The sequence below is a fragment of the Corvus hawaiiensis genome, chromosome 3, assembly GCF_020740725.1.
Source record: "Corvus hawaiiensis isolate bCorHaw1 chromosome 3, bCorHaw1.pri.cur, whole genome shotgun sequence".
NCBI lineage: Eukaryota > Metazoa > Chordata > Aves > Passeriformes > Corvidae > Corvus > Corvus hawaiiensis.
The window spans coordinates 62975277-62999293 of NC_063215.1; the positions used below are offsets into that span (position 1 = coordinate 62975277).

The 24017-nt window shown below is 41.8% G+C and overlaps 1 protein-coding gene and 1 long non-coding RNA gene across 8 annotated transcripts in view; both read left to right on the plus strand.

Annotated features, from left to right (window-relative positions):
* Window positions 1-3008: 3008 nt before the first annotated feature.
* LOC125322516 lies at window positions 3009-6748 on the plus strand. 2 transcript variants are annotated; one of them, XR_007202044.1, is made up of 3 exons: window positions 3009-3291; window positions 3995-4174; window positions 4853-6748. It is a non-coding gene; the product is annotated as an uncharacterized LOC125322516 (long non-coding RNA). The 2 variants fall into 2 exon arrangements; XR_007202043.1 differs by lacking the exon at window positions 3009-3291 and having other exon boundaries at window positions 3882-4174.
* An 8841-nt stretch (window positions 6749-15589) lies between these two features.
* The window catches only part of ZDHHC14 (zinc finger DHHC-type palmitoyltransferase 14), a 96342-nt gene continuing 87914 nt past the window's right edge, over window positions 15590-24017 (plus strand). For 4 of the 6 annotated variants that reach the window (XM_048296273.1, XM_048296276.1, XM_048296272.1 and 1 more), the window contains exon 1: window positions 17126-17657. In XM_048296273.1, coding sequence (XP_048152230.1) covers window positions 17407-17657 — 251 coding nt within the window. In that variant the 5' untranslated portion in view covers window positions 17126-17406. Of the gene's footprint in view, window positions 16160-16337; window positions 17658-24017 lie in introns of those variants that run through there. The other 2 variants (XM_048296271.1, XM_048296270.1) reach the window with 2 other exon arrangements.

The window sequence follows — 24017 nt, forward strand, 5'->3', positions numbered from 1 at the left end:
AAGGGTAACTAAAAGCTTGGCTCTGATGTAAGACCCCACACCATGGTGGCTGCAGGGTGGGAGGGATGCACTGCTGGCATGCACCCCTGGGCAGCAGAGGATCCCATGTTCAGATGCTGCTGCATGGCATGTGCCTGTGGGAGAGCTGCTGTGCCTGCCCCATGCCACTGGCCATGCTCATGTGGCCAGAGACACCAGTTTGGGAACCCTCAACAGTGGCGTGTGCTGCAGAGGAAGAAATTGGACTGGCATTTCATTTATTGTGAGGAGGTTGCCAGTATAAACTCGACTCGTGTATGCTAGTAGTACGTCACCTGCTGAGAAAGCCAACTGTAAAATTAATTGTCAGGAATACGAGATGTATATTTTTCCTAATTGGCTTCAGTGCAATTCAGTGCAATTATATCCAAAGTCATTCATAGAGCTTAATTGCTATAGTTTAATATTACAATTTAAAAAGGCCTGGAAGAAGAGCTAGGTTCCTGATGAATTATAATTATCACTTTGTGTAGATGGGTGGAAAACATTTTGAATTAAATTAGTCTTGTTACATAAATTAATATTGTGATCTGGATAAAGCACTTCTGATTTCACATCTAAAATATTTTTAAGAGCACTAAGTTTGTGCCAGAATTTCACTTGGCAGGTCAAACTGTCTTTTAAAATTACTTGACTTTTCAGTAGCATCTTATCATAGATTTCTGCATTGAAGATGTTTGGCAATGATAGAATGATTCAGTGGTTGGGCAGCAAATAAAGTAAAATATAATAAAATAAAACTATGCAACTAGCATAATTTCCTAGTTCTATGAGCATGGGGGATTCACAGTCTGAATGACAGGTATTCATAGCATGACTGTCACACATTTTCTTCCTGTATTAATTTCATCTCCGTCTGAGGGTGTTTGCGAGACACAAACCTCTAATCTAATACTTTGAAAACAGGAAAGCTCATTAGCAGCTCTAGGGAAGGGAGTGAGATGGGTGAGGAAGGTGCAGGTCATTAAAGGTTTAAAAGTAAAGGAAGTGTGAAAGTTTTAAGAAGGATTACTCCACAAACAATCTGGCTGTGCTCTGTAAAAACCCAATGGTTTTTGTATATCTCACATTTCTTTCTCATTAACGAGACCTGCAGTGAACAAAGTAAACAGGCAAATGGAAAGGTGTCAGCTGAAGGTGTCAGGCTGCATGTCAAGGAGTGGGTTATAGACAGTCACTCCCAGATGACCGGCAGCTTCATGGCCCGGTACATGTAGCCGACACATCAGGTGTTGAACACGGCCCTTTCCAGCAGGCCTGCAACATTCAATGTAAGTTCTCAGAGCAGCTGGAGTCTGTGACTCCAACAGGGTACTTGTGAAGGGCATAAAGTGGGAGGTAGATGGCCACTTTCTGGCAGAAGATAGTGGGAATATTGTGTCAAAACCCTCTGTGCATATGGAAGACTGTCCCTGATTTTCCTGCATGCATGTCCTCTTGTGTATGCAGTACATTACAGCTTACCATATATATCAAAATTTGGCACTACTGTATCTCCCTAAACATTGCATTAATCCATCTGTCTGTCACCATGGTAACAAGGCTCCCTATTGATGACTGAAGAAGAGCTGAACCATTAAAACTAAATGTACACTGTTAAAAAAAAATCAGTAAGCTCACTTGGTATAGCTTACAGAGACACAAATGGTCAAAAATAGACTAATATTTTCTATGCATTATTTTTATAGATTATGTATGTTATGGATCTGAAATAAAGCCTGTTATTAAAATGATCCTTAAATCTGACCTTTGCTTCTTTGTATCTATTTTTTATAGAATCTGCTGAACTTGATACTAAAAATTGTGCATTTTTTCAGAAATTTACTAGTTCCATAGTCATTCGTCCCAGAGGATGGAAAGATGAAATTAATATCTTAAAAACACCACATACAAAGCAGATTAGAAATATTGATTAATGTTTTACTGCACATTTTCTTTCTCTCTCTTTCTCTCTTGCTTCCATACTTGTAACTTTGCCAAAATAAAATCAGTAAAGTGCATGCATTCATTAAAGGATCAATGTCTAACTGAGCACTGTTAGTTAGTTGGACCTGAGATTTTTTGAGAATCACAGCATTGCAGAAACTCTGACATGAATTACTGGACTTCATAAATCATTCTTGGACAATGAATTTCCATTTTTTTATTACACTGGCACCATGCATGCTATTAATGGTAGACTTGAGTCTATAATTCTATTAGGCTTTAAAGAGGCCTTTGATTTTAGAGCCGAAATAGAACTTAAAGCTAACAGCTGACTTCTCATCTACTTCTGGGTTCATTGGATGGTGCTTTTGGCTCTCTAGAAATGAGAGGACCAGAGAAAGAAATGGGAATACTGCATTTAAGAACACTTTGTCACATTCACTGATCTGAAAGTATGATTATTCTTGCTTATATCAAGATTGATTCCTGGTTTAAACTATGGCTCTGATCTTGTAATAAGCCCTTGGGTCAGGAGGTAGCTCACAAGGATGCTTTATGAGCCCCATGGAATGTTGACAGGTTGGAAGGTCAGATGGGGGTCATTGCTCTGTCTGTGCATGGGGATGTGGAGTTTGTACACGTGCACCTATGTTGCATGGGTGTATATCATGCAGATTTTATTAAATCTAATGTCCCAGTGGGCAAACATGGATGGTTTGCCCTGTTACAGGGTATATGAGCCCCTGGTGGACATGGAAGACCAATTGAACCTGGAAGATCAACTTGGTAAAACCAGGAGGCACAGAAGCTACTAAGCAGCCTAGAGTTTCTGATTCATATCTGACATTTAAAATGCTTTCAGCTCAGAAGAAGCCAGAGAAACTTACAGGTCTGGAGGAAAGCTACCTCCCTCTTTCCTTTCTTTCCTCCCTTCCTCTTCAGGTGGGTGAAGAAATGTGATCCCTTGAACTGATAGAAAAGAGTATTCCTGTCTGATATGACGCAGACAAGAAAGTAGCAACTGAAGAAGAGTCTTCCTAGTTTCATCTTTGACAGAAAACAAAAGTATAATTCTGAACTTTATAAATGCCAGGGTTGTGGCATGTATTGCTCTGGGTGGACAAAGACATGACAAAATGATCTGACATCAAATGCTTTTGGAGGGCATAAAAGTGGCACTTGGCCATGCAGATGATGGGCCCCTGTGATGTATGCTGTGACCTAATTTGTCTTTGTTCCAAGCAGTACATCACTACCACTGGATCCAGCAGGCCATCCAAAACAGTGGCAGCCACAAGCACAATTTCTAAGTGTTCCTCTAGTGAGGTAAGCTGTCTCAGATTTTAAGGAGATCTTTGTTGGTCAATACAATTTATTTTGCTTTCCCAAATGTTAAAACAACAATCGACTACGTTCCCCTGATACAATTAATTTCAAATAGTTTATTGTATAAAGAGTAATACAGTGCAATAGCATTCCTAAGGATGGAAGGAACTTTGCTTCTTTACTTATAAAATTATAAATTGTAGCAACTTTTAAATTAAAGCTCAAAAGATTGTGTTAATATTCAAAATTCAAAAGCTTTACCTATTAGAAGTTAGTATTCCCATTATAATTATTACTGAAAAAAGAGTATTCTCTATCAAAGAGAGTATTCTTATTTTCATAATTTTTAGAAATCACAACATTTCTCTTTGATTTTTTAAATTTTAATTGCATTTTGCAAGATCTGGACAACATTTTTTTGTCACTCCAGTGAATTCCTTCCTCTCTTGAAAACTCAATCTTGTGAAAATTTCCTTTTCTTCAAAACATGCCATTGTAATAAAAACTTGGTTTGAATCCTCACCTAGCATGGGAGAGTTATTTCCCCACCAGCTGTGTTGTATTTCTGTTCTCTCACTCCCGGTGTAAGAAATTTGAGTGTCTATAGAGGGCGTGCTTCCGCACTGCCGCTGGCTTGGGCTGCTAGTCGTATACGATGGAGTGTTTCTTCAAAAGCTGTCTTGGCACCTTGCCTTTTTAACAGGGACTTACACCCGCTTAAAACCCCATCCAAGGAGGAGCCACATGAGTTCTCTCAGCCCATCAAGCAAAGAACCGGCCCAAGCAGCTTCCAGCCTGAGCATCCCTTATCCATGGTAGCCAAATCCTGTGTTTCTTTTCTGAAGTGGTCTCTGCATAGCAACAGTAGATGGAGGCTTAACACGTAAGTACTTGGGTTTATTTAATTGAAGGGGGTTAATTATGGTGAACTCTTCTACTTGTGAGAAATACTTAGATCTACATGTATTGTACAACATGTTTTTATTTAAAGTTTTCCGCTTGCCATCCATTTTGAGGTGTTCAAAGGCAGGTATTTTCTTCCCTCATCTCAGCTCCATGGCTGGCCTCCTGGAGTGGGAGTAGGGGATGTGGGCTGCCCCCATCTGGTGGGGATATGGAGCTGGAACAAAGCAGTGAGATCCGGTTATCTGCCCAAAAGAGTTTGGGTTTTGTTCTTGTGTGAGCCTTTCATGGCACAGGCCTGACCACTGACTTTGAAAAAGAGCACTGCAACTTCTCAGAGGCAGGGGAGGAGCTACTCTTAAGAAGTTTAAGAAGGTGGAAAGCTGTATCCTTTGGGTAGGTTGGTGGAGAGAAGAGATAAACTGGTGCTTTTCATGAATTTGGAAGGAGGTGGGAAAGGAAGTGGGAGGATTGAGGGTTTTTTTGGTCTTTTTGAATAGAGAGGAAACTTGTATTTGTCTTGTTGAGGAGGTGCAGAGGAAGGAAGGAAGTTAGTGCTTTTTTTTTTTTTTTTGATATGTATGAAGAGAACTGTTATGCCCTGTGAGCACTGGTTGGAATGAACATTCATTAAAGTAATGCCTTTCTTGCCCTACAGCCCCAGGTGGTGCTTGTGACTCTGTGTTGTTGCTAACACATATTTGCCTACCATCCCCGGGGCTCAGAATTGCTCAGAGGCAGCAGCAGTGCTGAGACAGATATAGACAGACTGAAAAACAAAATTTTACTGGGCTATTCCACGTTGAAGAGTTCACCAAGCCCTGCATACAGAGATGGTGTGGGATATATCCGGTCATAGGAATTCTCACAGAACATGGAAAATTGACATTCCATGAATCCTGGCAGTCCACGTGGTCAACAAGCTGAGTGCACAGTCCCTCACAACACAGCATGTGTGCAGCTTGGCTGGGTATAGAACTTCATCCAAGATAAAAAAACAGCAATGCCTGAAATAAACACAAGTTTTCCACCTTTACAGAAGCCAAGGTTCTGCAGTGGAGGAGAGAGTGCCAGCTACCCACTCTGGAAGAGTAGAGAGTTGACAATGACTGGTATTTTTTCTCTTCAGTGTAGTTGTAAGAACTGCATGCATACATCCTGTGGGAATGTGAATCCTGTCTTTTGTTTCCTGCAATGGGGGAGTTTCCTGCAATGGGCAAAGACCTATCAATATTTTCAGTGTTGCTGAAGATTATGTGGGGACACAAGCTGTGGAGAATGGTTTTGAAAATCTTGAAAACAGGCTCACCTAGGATTTGCTGAAGCTCATCTGTACTAGATGCCTCCTGAATATGCATGGCTGCCCAGAATGCCAGTTCATGCTGAATGGCAGGTGCTAACTCTGAGACAGGCATCTGGCATGCAGAGAGTTTTTGATTATCTGCTGCTTGTTCCAAATACAGACCATAACATGGTGCCACAGGGAATGTTAGTCTTCAACATGCAAAGCATCCTAAGTTATGAAGTTATTGAAAAAAAAATTTTATATAAGTCTAGAAGTTCTTGCAAGGTATTGAGATGTGATATCTGGAGTTGGTTTATCCGGCTCAGGCAGGCTCAGGAGAGGCCTGAGATGCTGTCATGATTTCTTGAGCTGTTGCACAAGGAGCAGGTAGAGTGGCAGCCAGCAAGCAAAGCAAAATACCAGGAGGTGGGGCGTGTTTGTAGTGTAGGCTGCACAAAGGTTACGGATGTGTGCTAGGCTTATTCTGAGCAACATACTGTGGTTAGAGCAGACAATTGCTGAGCGTTGTGCATAATGCACGACAGGCAGGGCTGTGGTATGCAGATAAAAACAGCGTGGGATGGATTTTGCACTAAAATATGCTCTGTGAGTGTGAAGAAAGGATGAAACCAGTCTGCTAGGAAAGCCCTAGCTTTGACCTGTGTGCCAAAAGCTAGTCTGCGCCAGATGGCCTGGATGAGAATCACAAAAAAAGGGAGGTTAAATTGGGTTCTTATAAATCCCCGTGAGCTGCCCCTTCATGCCACCGGTAATTTGCTTTTTGTTAGAATTTCTCTGTGGAAGAAATCTTCCTAATTGCACCTATCTTCAGAAGTGGAAAGAAAATGCAAGTTTTGACAGATAATTTCCCCTTACAGGATGTTCCTTCTGAGTATGGTATACCTAAAATTCCACCTGCAGTTTCTCCACGGGCAGTGAGTGCCAGACTTTTCCCCCTTGATGTCCTCTGTCCCTAGTCCTCAGCTCTGAGTAGACACCTGCTAGCTGAAGCTTCAGCCATCAGCTTTACCAAGTATTCACCGTCTCTGAGGCATCAAGGGCTGATGCTGTTTGCGTGGACTCACGCTCCTCATGGGTGTTTGGAGACTTCATTTTTCTACATGTAACCCCACTTTATACATTTTTGCATGTAAATATTTATGTTTTTATCTCAGAGTTTAAAATTTTTTTCCTGTTTTATTCCCTCTGGTATTCTGTACCCACACTCCTTTTAATCAAATAAAACATACCAATTCAGAATGCCCTCAAGACTAATCTTTGCATATTATTTATTGCATGAATAATTTTCTCTAGAATTCTGAATCGTTTTCCTGGATTTGCTGGTTACAGTTTTATTGGTTTAAGACGTAATTATACTCCAGACTGCCATTTGCTCATCAGAATTCATTTATATGAATGCTAGTAGATTAGTACTAGAGTTAGATTAAACTAACCTTACAAAAAATCAGATTTATAAACTCATTCTCCTATTGTGGTGTAAAAAGCTTATGTTCTAGAGTATTTACAAGTCGTTCTCAGAACCCTGGCCAAAACCTTCTCTTGACCATACAAATAATCCCTTAGCTTTTCTTAAAAGAAATTCTTGATTTTTTTTTAAGAATAATTATTGGTTAAAATAATTAAGGTTAATAATCTTACAGGAAATAATAGAAAAAGGTCTAATGACACCCACATGGACATATTTGATGAAGACAAACTTCTGAGAACACTTAAAAGTGAGCTGTCATGTTGATTTTAATATGGAATATGCATTTATTAAGTGAAAATCAGATTTCCATCAGAAGATGTTGTACTGGTAGCAGAAGTAGTTGCTAAAACTCTGCTGCCATAAACATACCTAGTTGGGCACACACTTCTGAGCATAGTCCATCCACTTAAGTGTTCACAGAAATATCAGAATGATCATTATAGTAAAGGCATGAACAAAAATAGCAGAAAAAATGGTTTTGTTGTATGCCTCTGACCACATTTGTGTATGATCAGTATCATATTTCTGTTGATTGTCAGACTCCCTTTCTCTACCGCAGTGTTGTCAGCCATATGATTCATGAGTCATTCTAGTCCTTTGTATACAGAGCTCATTGAATATTCAGATTCCACAGAGTACAAATTACCAAGTAAATGAACTAATTTTTTTCTCCTGTTTGCTGAGGGGGAAGGGAAGAAACCCAGGCTTTCCAAATTAATTCAGTCATTGCAGTGCTGCACCCCTGAGCAGTGCTCCTGGCTTATTGTCCTGAAAACAATAGCTCTGAGAGGTGTAAAATGACCTGTTCTCCCTTATTGTTTTTACTCGTTGTTTTATGTCAGGAAGGTGGGAAAGAGCAGTAGGTATGAAACCCAAGACCAACATTGCTGTTTGCTGAAGTAACCTATATGCAGTGAGGGAGGGCAGGTCTAGAATAGACACAAAACCAAGTGGAACTCAGGGAAAGAAAAAAAAGTATCAAGAGAAAAGCAATGATATAATACTAAATCTTCCCTGTTAATGATGCTGAATGTGACAATGAAGAGATTTTCAAAAACAGTTAGCTCTATTTTTAGATGGCCTAGTTAAGTGTTTAATGATGCAGGTAGCCCCACTCTGTGGTTTACAGAAGTCTCTAATTGCCCAATTTCTCCAGGAAAACTATTATGTATTTTGTGTTAATCCATATACGCACACATCGCGGATGTGACGTGTTCCACTGACAGCAATGGATGGTTCTTCTGCAAATGCTCAAAATGTGTAGTCCAAAGCAGTGAAACAGCCCACAACTATATTATGAAGAAGGCTTTTCTCAAATTGAGTGTCATGCTCCCACATAGGCTGGATGGAGTCACTTTCTTGCACTCCACAGCAAAGCATAAGTTCCTACTTTCCCCACAGTACTGTGAGTGGGTGTTTACTGAGGCAGCAGAGAGGAGAAAGAAGAGGTACAAGGAAATATACACAGAGGGGGGCAAAAAAGGTTGTATATGAGATAAACCAGAGCATATTTGCAACTGTTGTTTTGTCAGCCAGAAGTACAGTTCCTTCTACAGCCTCAAGCAGGAAACAGGAGGGAAAAAGAAAACCTGTAAAAGCTGTATTCTTTTACACAGGAGATACTAGTTAAAGAACAGTACCAAAACATTTTTACTATGTTAATTGGTTAATTAAAATAATTGTAGTTGACAGCATCCCTTTAATTGCATGACCCTTTGTAGGTGTGTATTTTATTATTCTTTGTTTTGTTTCCTATGGGAACAGACTTAGGCAATTGTTTAAAGTGTCAGTTGGACTTCTCTTCACAGAGAAAAATTTGAAAGTTGCTCAGCTGAATGGGAAAGAAAATAGAAGCTTCGAGTTTAATTATATTTTTTTAAAGTTTCTACAAAATCAATGAAAGAAAGACGAATTGATTTAAAGTACTCGGGCATGTTGTACTCGAGCAAGTCATGATGAGCTGGCTTATCTAACAGCCCATCACTACGGGCTGCGAAGGTCCTGCTCTCCCTTCCTTTTCTGTCTTTAAGCTGCATCTTGTGTCCTCTCATGTTTTGCCAGCTCTTGGCATCCTATGGAATGCCTCCATGACCACATCTGGTTGAGCCCGAAATTCAGTGGCAGCCTAGGCCAATCTAACTGCTGTCTACAGTCCTACTCTCTGCTCCTTTCTTTTATATGTATTCAAATTTATATCATAGATATTTTTTAAAGAGGAAAGCTCTTTCCTCTTTCACTTCCCTTTCCCTGGGCAATGTATTCCTGCCCCCCCCTTGTTGCAGTCTTTTGTCACGTCCTTTGCCAAGTCATTTCAGCATGATAAAGCAGCAGAAAATTAACTTGCTGAAAAAGAAAAAAGTGAATAGTTTTTTATTTCTACTGATATTCTTGTACCAAGACAGCTCTGCAAAACATCCAAAAAGGTGTGGTGAGACTGCAAGGGAGAGGGTGGAAGGATCTGAGGAGAGGACAGGGCAACTGCCACCCTTCACTGCTAGTTCAGGTGCAAGGAAATGTGGAGCGAGAGAGGCCTCCCTCCCTTGGTGCTGGTGAGCTTCGAGCTCTGCTCAGCACTCACCCATCTTAAGTCACTTCACTTTTGGTCATGTGGTGGCAGCCAGCTGGCCCCTGGTCAGCCTGAGTGCAGGCTCCCATTAGCCACAGTACGTGGTGCTGGTGTCAGGTGGGGAGCGTCAGGAGGAGCCCGGGGCACAGTGAGGCGGGTGTGATGGGGAGAGGAAATCCAGCTTGCTTCATCCACTGCTCACACTGAGACTTGTCTGGATGTTAGTTGTGCAGAACGCAGAGAATGAGGCCCTGCTCAACAGTAGGGAGTTTTGCCATGAAAACACCTAAAAACTGAAAAGCAGTTGTGTGGTAAAGAGTACAAATAGGTATGACCCGTTTGTTTATTCAATTTAATTCAATTTGTTTATTCATCATTTGTTTATTGCTCTGAAGTGCTAAGTTCATTTCCCATGCATATTCCTAAAAAAAAAAAAAAAAGTGGTTTTAAAGAGGAAGTCCACTGAAGGAAAACAGCTGGCTTGGTGAAGTGGGATTAGGGTATTAGAATTTTCTGTATAGTACTGGCTGATTAAATGATGCTGTTCTGCTTTAAGCAATGATCAATACAAGGCTCTTCATGGGGAAGCAAAGCATCAAACAAACTGTAATTCACTCCACTCTTTGTGCAGTGAACTCTACTAATCCATGATGGAAGACTAAGGAAAATTATTTCCTGGCTCCAGTGAGGGAACTTTCAATGTGACTGGTAAAACTGGAAAATTTGAGGGTTTTCCTCATGTAAGTGTACTTTCTTGGCCCTTTCTTTTGGCTGCCTCATTCTGTGTCAGCTTCCCAGAATGAAAGACTTTTTTCTTTCCTTCAGTCAATTTAGAGCAAGACAAAATGTTCAATAGGCTTAAAATAGCACATTGATAACTTCATACAATGCTCATCTTTATTTTTTTCAGTTGAAATTTTAAGATTTTGATGCAGTTTCCCTTCATCTTTGGAAACAGTCACTGATCAAGGAAGCATGGCCAGTTCCAAAAACTTCTGGATTTTAATTGCATTTTAAGGAGAACTGTCAATTTATTCTGCTGGAATAAATTAGAATATCCATAAATTCTGATTTCTATCCAAAGCAATGGAGTTATATGGTAGGAGGCCAAAGTTAGAAGTTGAAAAACTACCAAAATATTCCAGACTTTATATGATTAGGCAATTTCAGATTTTTAAATTACAAACAGCTGTGTTTCTAATGCTTCAAAACAGAAAAATAAAAGCCACCCTGATCAAGAGATATGGTTTCAACATGCAGTGGATAAATGTAAATACAAAATTGATTCTGGTCTCCAGAACTTGCCATGAAAAAGCTCTCTGACCTCATCTTGCCTTCTAAACTCCCCCACTGCAGAGAAGTAATATATGTTACACTTTGTTCAAAGGCTGTACAATAAATGACTAGTCACCTTGGTCTTTCAAAAGCAAGACTTTAGAGACACTTAAAAGCTTTTTGGACCTGCTTAAGTTGATCACATTGCTGTAGTAAAAAACCCCTATTTTTTTATTCTTTAGAGAGTGATTCTGATGTGCATTCTCACTTTCTGTTCCTGCCAACTCCTATGTAATACTTCTAGTTTGCACAAAACCTTTTTTAAGGAAATTAAGTATTTTCACAAAATGAATAGCTGGTAAGGCTCTAAAATTATGGCAGGGAGAGGCAACTTCTGAAAAACAGCACAGAAAAAGGAGAAAAATATTTGGTCAGAAAAACAGGTATATTGTAGAAAACTCTTAGGATTATGTGCTTTTAACATTGTAAACTGGCATGTACGATGTACTGTAGCATTCAGCAAGTATGGAATGGGCAAGACACTGTCAGTGTCTTGCATGGCAATGGTATTATTGCTACTTTGAACTTTTTTCATTTATTTTTCAAAATTAATGGTGAAAGATATGTAAAATGTGCCTAGAAAATGTGTCCACAGCAGTGCCTAACTTACTTTCCATCTGTAAGAATAGCAGGACTTTCAGTTCAATATTTGACACTTCAAGTATTTTAGGTATTTGTTTATATAATCCCACTTTTTTGATTGGAAGCAAAAAGCAATTTGGCAGCGTTGGATATATGGTGTACAGAGATCTTATGTCCAAAAAGCTACAGTTTGCTAGTTTGTGGTTTTTTAATCATTTAAATACTTTTCCTGATACTGCTTCCAACACATTCAAGCAGATTCTGCCATGAAGCACGGTACCAGATGTTCTAAATATGTAAGGTGACGTGTCATCAGAGCAAATCAGCTTCCCTGTTGTTTTAAGACTTGCCCTTTAGACACCTCCACACTGTAGACAGGGTAAGAGACAATAATTTCCAGCAGCAACAGCTTTTTCATTAGCACTTGCCTAACAGAAAGATTGTCTTGGTTTCTTTTAAGCCAGGTAACATTGCTGCATCATATTCATCTTTTGCATGAGATCAACCTGAGTCAAAACAAAGAAATCAGAAGAATACATACTGCAACACAGGATCCTAGAAAGTTTTATGAATGGAGAATATTTGTCATACCTACTGTAAGATTTCAACTCTTTAGTGCCTCAAACCAATTTTCATTAATGTGAATAAACAATAATAAATGCTTTCAGGAATAATGTTGAATCATGTGAAATATTACTATATTTAGTGCTTTTTGTAGGGGAGTTTTCAAATTGTTTTCAAAAAAACTTCAAAGAGGTATTGACATAAAAGATATGATTAATACTTTTAATTCCAGTGCAATACTAATACTGATTAGGGACTAAAACAGGCTATCAGGTGAAAAGTACAATGTGTAGGACTGGATGATCCTGTTAGAATCAAAGTAGATTCACTATTGAAAATAAAAGTGTGTTTGTTCTCTGAATTTGACTTTTAGAATTATTTTTCCCGGCACTCCTCAAATTCCTGTATGTATTTCTCTCAGTTAATATGCCTGAGGTTCACTTCTCAACTATAATGTCTTAAAACCCAAGGGAAGGACTGTGGCATGAGACAGCAGCTTGAACGAGGTGCTGGTATTGTTTACAAGTGTTTTGCTTTTGAAGAGTGTTTCTGAAATTAGCCTGAGTGCTACCTGTGAAGATAAGCCAACAATGACATTTTTGCATAAACCATTTGCTCTATTTGTGAATGTCTAAAATATTCTGTAATCTCAGGAGAGAACAGTGCCATTTGACATGATACAGTCATTAATATTGTCAAAGCACTGAAGATAGAGCTCCAGCAATATGCTAATAAAAACCCAATGAAGACTAAAAATGCTTGTCAGTGAACCAAAAAAATTCTGTCAGCAGCGTTCTGAATACATAGATGCTGTATTCATTAAGAAAGAAAGAAAAGTGATTAGCTGTTTATAAAGACCATTTCAAAGAATAAAAAATGCTGTGATATCTAAGTTATGAGATTGCAGGCAAACTGTTGACAACAGGCACTACAAGAGGAGGAGGAGATGGGAAGGAATAATGCAGCAGCATCTATTACAGGTGTGGAAAAACGATGCCAATGCATTTTCATGAGAGATGATATCAGAAACTATTTTTACATCCTGCTGCCAAAGCACTACTTCTTTACACCTTGCAGAGGGAGACACCCCTCCATATTTTTCCCATGTGTCATTAACATTGCCAGAATTATTTCTTTGTATCAATAAAATTGGTTGTAGAATCACCAAGAGAGTGTCTACCAGGCTACCCTGTGTAATTTAGCTACCAAAGTAATTAATTTCCTCCAAGGAAAGGGAAGTTACCCAGTGCTGGTCAGTCGGTCCCTTTGTATCAGGATCACTGTTTATGGATAAAGAATTAGCTTATTGTATTAAAGGGATAAATACTTCATCTCAAAATTAAAAATGAAGTTATGAAAACAGAAAACACATTGCCTGAGAACTCAGCTGCAGCCTCACGTGGTTTTGCTGTCTCTCCTAGGACAGCATTCAGCCATGAGAGATGCAGGCGGATTGTAATCAACTTTTTTTCTCAACTTTTTACTAAAGTTTTTCCGTGTGCTTTTGGCTTTTCTGAACAGTGTTGATTCCTACCACATGTCCCAAACTAGTCCATTCTCTATAGCTTACACAGCTCTGCTAGTACATTGCAAAACTTCGAAAGATGAATCAAAATGAATCTTTTTAGCACTGTTTATGCCTGCTTATCCCTAGCAGATCATAAAATTATAGAATCATTTCGTTTGGGAAAGACCTTTAGGATCATTGCGTTCAACTGTAAACCTGGCACTGCCACATCCACCATGTCCCTAAGCACCACATCTACAGTCTTTTAAATACCTGCAGAGATGCTGATTCCAGCACTTCCCTGGGCAGCCTGTTCCAATGCTTGGCAATACTTCTAGTGTATAAATTTTTCCTAATATCCAATCTAAACCTTCCCTGGCACAACTCGAGGCCATTTCCTTTTGTCCTGTTGCTTGTTATTTAGGAGAAGAGAACAACCCCCACGTGGCTACAACCTCCTTTCAGGTAGTTATAGAGAGCAGCTCACTCCCCAAGTCACTTTTTTTTCCAGGCTAAACAATCCTTGCCACTTCAATTGCACATCATAAGGTGCTCCAGACCCATCACCAGCTTCATAGCTCTTCTTTGCATGCATATGGAGAACATACTAGGCAGAAATAAAAGCAAGCAGCTTTGAGAGTGGTTCTGCCTTAACTGTGGGAAGCCTCCCTGGGTTTTCCCTGCCACCAGTGCCAGTGTGAGAAGGGCTTGGTGAAGGATTGCATTCATGGAAAGTGTGTCCTTCATGGCTCATATCTTTCTGGGATGTGTAGTACTTTCTGGGATGTGAAGTCAGGACACAGTGAGGGTCTGTACAAACATGTCAGCATTGGTGGACAAGCCTTGTACTTTCAGCAGTGTGCCCATGTGGAAAAGAAGGCCAGTGGCCGTCCTGGCCTGTATCAGGAGTAGTGTGGCCAGCAGGACCAGGGAAGTAATTCTTCCCCTGTACTTGGCACTGGTGAGGCTGCACCTTGAGTTCTGTGTCCAGTTCTGGGCCCCTCAGTTTAGGAAGGATGTTGAGACTCTGGAGCGTGTGTGGATAAGGGCAATAAGGCTGGTGAAGGGTCTGGAACACAAGTCCTATGAGAAGTGGCTGAGGGAGCTGGGGTTGTTTAGCCTGGAGAACAGGAGGCTCAGGGGAGACCTTATCACCCTCTACAACCTGAAAGGAGGTTCTAGCCAGGTGGGGGCTGGTCTCTTCTCTCAGGCAAGCAGCAACAGGACAAGAGGACACAGTCTTAAGCTGCCCCAGGGGATATTTAGGGTCAACATTCAGAAGAAGTTCATAACAGAAGGGGTAATTGAACATAGGAATGGACTGCCTAAGGACGTGGTGGAGTCACCATCCCTAGAATTGTTTTTAGGAAAAGACTGGATGTGGCACTTTGTGCCATGATCTAGTTGACAAGACGGTGTTACATCACAGGTTGGACACGATGATCTCAAAGGTCTTTTCCAACCTAGCTGACTCTGTGATTCCAGCAGCATCATGGAGCTTGTGGATGCTGCCGGTGGAGCAGTGAAGCACTGGCGTGCAGGAGGAGGGACGGCCGCGCGCTGGCCCAGCAGCGGTGCAGTCGAGCACTTCGGGCAGGTGGGACAGGAACCACCTCTCGTTATGCCCGGTGACCCGCAACGCGGGGGGGCTGCGCGGCTCCCGACGGAACGCGGTTCCAGCGCCGGCCCTCCGGCCTGACTGGAAGACAAGTCCGGACATAGGTCCCCGCCGCGGGGGAGGGCACGTGGGGCTGCCGGGGAAAAGCGGGGCCGTGCATGGGGCGACGGATGCGGGGCACGGCCAGGCCGGGCCGGCCCGCGCGGAGTCTCCGCCCACCGAGAGCCGCCGGGGCAGCCCGGCCCCGCCCTGCCCCGCCAGGACGGCTCGGAAGGCATGCTGGGGCTTGTAGTCCCGCGCGACGCCGTCCCGCCTCTGGCTGCGAAACTACAACTGAGGGAAACTACAACTCCCGGCGGGTGGAGGGGCGTGTCTCGAGTGCCGCGTCCGAGTCCGCACGGGGCGGGGGCTGGTCCCGCTAGGTCGGGCCCCGCGGGTGGGGCTTCCCCGTGCCCATCGTTGGCTGGCGGGACTCGCCCGCCCGCGGCCCGGCAGCGAGAGCGGGGCAGGACGCGGCCACCGGCCGGGGTTGGCGGCATACACCGCTCGCGGCTCAGCGGAGCGTGCGTCGGGGTCGGCGAGGGCTGAGCGGGAGACGGCGGCAGCGGGAGCGGGGCTCCAGCGTGGACACCCGCTGCCCGGCTCGCTACCCTGCGCCTTCAGCCCGGCCGGCGGGCGGCTGCCTGCGGGGAGGTAGCGATGGAGAAGAGTTAGTGCAGTCACCGCGCTCCAGTGGCCGAGGAGAGGGCCGGGCCGAGCCGGCTGGTGCGTGGACCTGCTGCCCTGTCGCCGAGAAGCGGCTGAGTGACCGGCCGAGGGCGGCGGAGGGTGCGCGCCTGTGTGGTCCCGTCCCCCGCCGGCTCCTCCCGCGGGCGGGCGGGCGGCCGGCGCTGCGGTGGTTACCGCCTCCCCCTGAAAATGAAGAGGTGGTGGCAGCTGCTGCTTCGGGGTCTGGCTGCCGGGGGGAAACCTGGATAGAGGCTCCTAAAGAAGGGTGAAGAGAAAGTCACCGCTCTCTGGTTCGCGAAGGGGGAAGCCGGGCGTTTTTCTCACCTTGCTGCGGGGCCAGAGCACAGCGAAGCCAGGGACGCCGGCGGGGAGCCGCTCCTGTGCGCCGGAGGAGGGGGCTGGATGCGGGGGGGGGCCCGGCACCGCCGCGGGCCGTGGGCGAGAGCTTGCGGCGGGGCGGGGTGCGGGCGGCCGCGGCGGCGCTGAGCCGGGCGGCGAGGATGGTGCGGGGAGGGAGAAGTCCTGGCAGAGATCTAGCGGCGGCCAAGCCTGCCTCTCCCCTGCCTCCCAACCTCCCTCCCGCGGGGCCGAGGCGCTGGGGGGCATGAGGCGGCGGCGGGGACCTGTTGTGTAGGGGGAGGCACGGGTTGAGCGGCGCGGCGGGCAGGGAGGATGAGGAGGACCTGCTCCCGAGGCGCTGGTGTCTGTCTGCCACCGGCCGTGCCCCGGGCTGCCACGGGCTCGGGAGAATCCCTTCCTGTGGAGTGGTGACAGGGGAGCTCTGCGCCCCTAGGTCTGCGCGGAGCGGCGGCCGCTTCCCGCTGGACTGCGGCTTCAGGAAGAGGAGAGCTTGAAGTGTTCTTCGGAAGCTGGAGTTGCAGCCTGGTTCCTTACTTGCCTTTTTTTTTTCTTTTTTTTTCTTTTTTTCTTTTTTTTCCCTCCCCTCCCCCTTAATGATTTGTTTCGCGTGTCTCTCGAGGGAACGTCTTAGGAATGGTCATTTTTAGCAGTGGAATCTGCTGCGCAAAGGAGGATTATAACATATCTCTATGAATGATAGACTCGATTGCTAAACTTTGCCTTGACCAACCTTCTGACCCTCGGAGAAAACTCTCAGGGCGTGCGTGGGAAGGAAAAAACCTTCCCATTTGAAAATAAACTTGATAAAAAAAGACTGATTTTTTTTTTTTTTGAGAGCCTAACTGATTTATAATTACTTTTTTTTTTTTTTTCTTTTTGTCCTGTTTTGTGATAAGTTGTTTTTAAAAGGATTGTCTACGTGGTTGTTTTGTAACTGGTGGAGGAAGGAAGGATCCCTCTCAAGCGTTTCTGATATGACAGCTTTGGTTTCTGAAGAGTTAAGTGATGTTTGCATGATACACCTATTGCTAGTCTGGTAGCAGACTTTTCATCATTTTATTTGCTTTTTTTATTAACTGGGGCTGGTGGAGAGGGCTCTCTTGGTCAGAAGAATATTTGCACATATATATTTGTATATATTTTTGGTGGGGTTCTCCCCACGTTTTACTCTTTCTTGATGACTCCTGGAGGTGGTAGTGGGCCCATGAAAGACTGTGAATACAGTCAGATCAGCACACACAGCTCTTCGTCTCCCATGGAGTCTCCCCATAAGAAAAAGAAATCAGTTCCCAAGAGAAAATGGGAGGTTTTTCCTGGAAGAAACAAATTCTTCTGCAATGGGAGGATCATGATGGCTCGACAGACTGGAGTCTTCTACCTGACTCTTGTTCTCATCTTGGTCACCAGTGGACTCTTCTTTGCATTTGAGTAAGTGGCTTTAAAGTCTTTGTATATTCCTTCTCCTCCTCTAGTTACTTATTTTCTGCCTGAAAGCAAAATTAACATTTTTTATTTAGGAGAGAATGCTGACTGAATTCTGCTAATACTGGTTTATATAATTGAAAATATGATCTGATAAGATGCTGAGGGGTGCACAATACAGTTTGGGTTATCATACTCTGTGGAAAACTAATGAGGATTAAGGTTGAAGAGCTTTTATACCGCAGGTTTCCAGCTCTTGCTGGTGGTGTTGCAAGAGGAGTGTAAAACAGCAGGTTTGGGATGACTAGGAAATGGTGAAGCTCTTTGTCTGTCAATTACTCTGAGAGTCAAAACTGGCACATGCAAAAATACTGATCCTCTGTCACCGAACTGAATGCAAGAAAAGCAATACTTTTCATTCGTTTAGGAATCAGGCATGTTGTTTTTTTTTTTCCCCTCTTGAAATCATTTAATAGCTTGTAGATGGGAATTCGAAATGAGAAGAAAAAAAATAAGAGCTGTACAGTTTTGCATGTACGTAGCTTTCCACCACTAGGTAACAGCGTTACTTTCTCTTTGTGATGGTAACTTATATGTGAGTTCAATCTTAGTCTAAGCTCTTATTTGCTTTGGAGGTTTGAACTCTCTATTTTCTAAGCCAGCTTCTGGTGTCCCTCTAGGGCTTTTTTTTTCTCTGTTCCTCTGGAGTCCTTTTCATCTATATAAAGTGAACACACAGCGACAGCAAATCAAATATACTGATTTTTGCTCTTATGTTGTAGTAGTTAAATTAACTACACATGGCAGTAAAGAATTAGGCACTTGATATGAGCAACATACTGTGGCTTTTATTTACTTATTTTTATTTAGGAACCAAGTACAAAGAAGTTTACACTGCTAAAACACTTCCTATAAAAATAATTGAGTTGTCTTAAAGGTTTAGTGCTACTTTACCTGCTTTAAATTATTGTACTTGTGGCAGGATAATATGTTCAAGTTACTTTTTTCTGCAAGAAGAACTATTATTTATAACTAAGCTTCAGTGCTGCCTCCAGAAATTGTTTGTTTTGCTAAGCAGTACAGTTGAAAAACAAAGGTCATTTGTTACTTAGTGTCTTCAAGCAAGAAGATAAGGACATTAACAAACTCTAAATTGTACCTGTTAAATGCAGATCATCTTAACAATAGAAGTAGCAGTAAAGAAGGTAAAAATGCTCAGTAGGTAACCAGTGGCTAAATGTATATGTGAGTTCAGCAGATGAATTGTCATTAGTGGGCTCCGGACTACTTTAGAGGGATTTATTAAATGTAAATCTTGTGCAGACATTATGAAGCTGCTTGAATATCATTTGAGTAGTTGAAATAACACAGTCAGTGATGGTATCCACACTGCAAGTGTGTTTACTTTCCTGGTTTTAAAGGGGTATTAAAGGTGTAATCTGATAGTATTGCATCAGGACTGAGTGCTACTCTATTCTGTTTGCCATGATTAAGCTTTTTTTCTATGTGGGCTGACACTTCTGTATGTGTGCAGTCTCATCACCTTCAGCACAGCCTCTGAAGCCTGCTGGACTTCCTGCAGATACTAGAATGTAAATGTAGGATTGAAAGTACAATGTCTTATAATCAGGATTGTAAAACTGATTTATTAAGCCACCATTTGCAATTTATTTATATGTTTTAACATTTTGATCTTTCAGAGATAGATTTTCTTTGCAGCTGCATGATTCAGAACTGCTAGAGCAGGATATGCTGCTAGCTGTTCATTCCCTTCTGATTTCATCACTACTGTGAGCTACCTACATGCTCTACCAGAGTTGAATTCTGCAACTTCCATCATGCCTTTGAGAATATTTGCAGTGTAACCATATGTGATTGACGAGATTTTTAGTCAAGCATCTTCATATATAGTTGGTGCTTATTCTAACTGGCAGTCTTGAAGCAGGGAGGATTCTTGGGCTTTATATAATATAACCATAAATTCTCTGTGTGTGTACTGGTCCTGAGTCATTCTTGTATCACTTTCACTCTCCTGAGGAAAATCAAAGTAGAGGGTGGCAATGGTATTTCATTTTTATAATGATAAGGTAGATTTTGGTCTTTAGAAAGCACTTGCATTGAAAAATTATTACTCATCCTCTGAAGGCTAATTAAAACCCAAATCTAAAGACTGTAAGAATGGTGTTGAGTATGTTTGTGATGTTTAAACTGCAGAGGATTGTCAGTGTTAGAAAAAGAGGGGAGTCTCTTATTGAAGAGTGTTGCTTCCAAGCATTTTCTAGCTGTGTCTATTCCTAGTAGTGTGAAGTTACTATTTATTGATCACTGATGACATCCTAGGTGTTAAGTGTCACTGCCATTATTGGCTGGATATGGTTATGGCGTTCCTCATTAACCAGCCATTTATTGAATATGACAGAAATGTCTTTCAGTCCTTCATGTACCTGTGGAGCAAAGTGGTTTTTAAATGAACATGTGCCATGTGTGTCCGAAATGTAAGGTCAAACTGCCATTGAAGAGGAAGGTACCCTGTATGTTCTTGGAAATGTTTGTTCTTTTTTGCTACAGTGGAAATAAATTATTTTGTTCCCTTTGGTTTTGGAAAGTTGAAAATAGGTACTCATGATTCAGCTCATTCCCTGGTTACAGGCAGGGATGGGGGGAAGTAGGAAAGAGATTACTTTGACAGCTAATTCCTTGGAAAGCAGCATGCTAACGTAAACAGTTGTCCTTCACTTCGTTTGTTCCTTCAGTGTGATTTCCCTCCCTTCCTTCTATTTTACTCTTGACATCCATACATCCAGAGCTGTATCTCCTGTGCTTTGGAATACTCTGCAGGGAAGAAATACGTTTCTCTGAGTCAACAAATCCTACGTCTCCAAAAGCAAACCTATGTCATACATCTTGACCTGTGTAGCTTTTGACATTAAGTGATGCCTTTGTAATTTCTGTTTCTTCATATTTATGCTTTTGTGCCTTTTTTCTGCCTACTTTCTCCAGCTCCTGCTTTCAGCTGGTTTTATTCCTTTCTCTCTGTTGACTTTTCTCTCTCATATACTCAAAGTGCATCACCACTTCTTCCTTTTATCATTTCACTGTCCTTTTTCATTTTCAAAGAGATAAGCCGGAATTTGCTTAAAAGAAAAACAACAAACCATGAGCTTTCAAGCAGGTAAAATATTTATAAGTCCTGCTTCCTTCCCCTTGCAAAGGGAGAGAATGCAAATAACAAGCAGTTTTATTTGTGTAACTTGTTTATTAAATGTAAAATGAACAATTGCGAGCACCTTTGGGTCCTAAGAGGGATGCTGTGCTGAGTTGTTCCTAAAAATTATGCCTATTTTAAATTGCTCAAGGTGGGACACCACAAATTACTGAATTTGTCTTTAAAATTTGGGTATGTTATTTTACCTTGAAACTTTTTCCTAACTCTAACCTTGAGTTATTTAGCTGTTTTTTCTTTCTTCTTGTAAATTTGGCCTTGTGTTGCATTTTGGTTTTTTCCTTTGCCTTGCACCAGTACCAGACGTATATTTTTTTAAAACTATTTAGCACTCATTTATCAAGGTAGATGCATGTAAGGCTTAGAAAACAAATTCCTCTCCCCAGAGCAAAGATAGCATCTGTAACTGAAGGGCAGATCTGTTGCTGTACGTAGCCAGTTCAACCACTGTATTTACATGTATGTAAAGTCCTTTTTTTGTGCAATAGAGGCAGAACTAACATACTTCATACTTACTGCATTTAGCTAGGTATACATATTCAAAAGAAATAAGAGCTCTTTATGTTTCTGGTCATTTGGGGTACTGTTTCTGTAGGTTACAGGAAAGCAAAATGGAGGCTGAATGACATACTTAGCGCAGTAGGATTTGTGAAACAAACATATTGTTGTTAAATAGCAAATCTCGTGTGGATGCACAAGATCAGGAGTTCCAGAGCAGTGGCAGATGACCTTTGCTATGTTGCTACTGTGAGTTCATGCTGCCTCTGAGCACTCCCTTTCCTCTTGGGCCTTGCTGGGCAAGTAGCAGGAAGGAACATGTCTGCACCTGAGCTGCTTCAGCTCAGGCAGGCAAATTAAACTTCCCATAAAATGTGGGTTTAAGTGAAGAGGCCGACTGAACTGAATTGACTCAGGCACAGTCATGTTTTCTTCTGTCAACTTACTTGCAGGGTGAGTGGCTCTGGAAGAAGGTTGAAGCAGATGGTAGGATGCTGGAAGGGCTGAAGCAGTGCAACTTTTTTCTCTGTAAATGTGAATCAGAGCCCTATCACTTCTGATACCATTTGACGCTTGCACTGATTCAACAAGCTGGAGGGTTTTTTAGTTTGTTTGTTTTGAGCTAATTAACACTTGATTTTTTGTTGTTGTTTTTTTGCTGAGCATTTGTGTAATTGAATTTTCTTGCAAAAGGTGGATGCTGGAAAATTATTTAAGCTGAGGCTGTTTATGCGTATACGTGTGTACAAACCATTGATTTCTATGCTCTCACAATTGCTGGCAACCTGCTCCATGCCTCCCACTTTGAAAACCAGTGTGACTGGAGGACATTCATGAGTCACACTTTCTGAAGCTGTGTGTGGATTGTTCAATATTGAACTTCTGTGGCAAAGTGGTGTAACTTGCTGCTCACTGCAACAAACCTCTATGTGTAAACACTGAGGTCAGTAAACTGAGCATTTTCACTGTGGTATCAACAACTCTTCTCATCTTATGGCAAGTGTTTTCTGCTCTTGCAAGAGGTTACCCTCTCTTAGTATGAGGTTGTATTCCAAGTAGGTGGAATGTTCTTCATTTAATAACCTCCTTTATCTTTGTTTCTCTGCTCTTAAGACAAGTAAGTTACTTGCGTCTCTTGATGACCATGTCCTTAAATGATGAATTCCTTAGAAGAACGTGCTACTAATCCAACTTCAATCCAACTGTTAAAGGCTGCTCTAAACTTACAGGACGTTTCCTGTTGAAGACGTCAAAATGGATTTTAAAGCAAAAGCCATAATATATAAACTAAAATTATTGTTCAACAAGAGAACTGCATCTACATGGAAGGAAGAATGCATTTTCTACATGGAAGGCAGTCACTGCCTAGTTGTGCATAGTGACATAGGCAAGTGCAGCGTTGAGTAGGTGTTATTTTCTCCCAGTTTCCTTTTGTTTTGTTTTTTTAAAACCTGTCGTTAAAATTAAACCTAAGTAATATTTCTGTTCCTCATTTAGTAATATTATGCATCCCTGATAATTTAGTGAAAAAGACATGGAATACAGTAAGTCTAATCTTTAGGGTTTACATTTTATACTGAGCAAATGATACTGTCAATTTCTAAGGGACTGTATGCATTCCAAGCAAATGTTGTTTAGTCTTTGCACTTAATTGCCCTGAAAATGTTAACTGTCAGAATCAAGTATCTCTCATGTACTAAGTATCTCTAATACTTTTTTCTCAACTAGGGAATTTTCTTTCCTTCATTACAAAAGAGTTTGCTTAATCTCCTGAGTTTCTCAGTGATCTGAGCAAGTGTGTCTGCTGAAGTTTCTCCCTGGCCAAAAGAGAGTAGTTTTGTACTATCTTATCTCAAAAATAGCACATCACTGTGCAGGTATGTCAGGATAAACTTGTAAACCTGCTTTAAATGAATTATATGATATAAATTGAAATCATTTCACCCAGAAATGAACTAATGGCATTTGATACTAGGTCATGTACTTCTGTTTTTCAAGGCAAGGTCTGTTTATGTGGAAATGGACAGTGATTAACCGCTTCATTTTCAGAGTAAAATTCTGTGGGGATAACAGAAGGAAGGATAAACTCTCATGTTTTTAGAAGTTGTGTCTTCTTTACTTCCCCTGAAACTGCAGAAACTTTTAATGGTTTTGTAACACTAACCCACTTTCCAAAACAGCTGTTAAACAGCTTTTTTTGTTTCTTTATGAGGTGTTTGGCTTGTTGTTTTTTGGTGGTTTGGTTTTGGTTTTGTTGGTTGGGGACTTTTTTTTCTTTGTATTTGGCTTAGTTGATGGCCTTTATCTGCTGTTTCATGGAGAAGTTTTGAATACTTTTTTTTTTTTCTTTTTGTACTTATATTTCCATCTTTTCTTTGTGGAGGTGCAGGGAAATGAAAATCAGGACTATAGTGGTATAATGGGATGTTGGCTTCTGGGATGTTGGCTTCTCAGATAGTGTATCATTTGGAGACCTTGAGGAAATCATTGTGTAGCTTTGGATCATCAATACACATACATCTTCAGAGTGAAATGTGAATATTAGTGGTCATCTTTGCCTGATGCCACCCAAACTATTTTTTGAGAAATGGGAAATTCCATCACTGCTGGCTGGTGGGTGGTTTCTAGGCTCACCATAAGTGTTG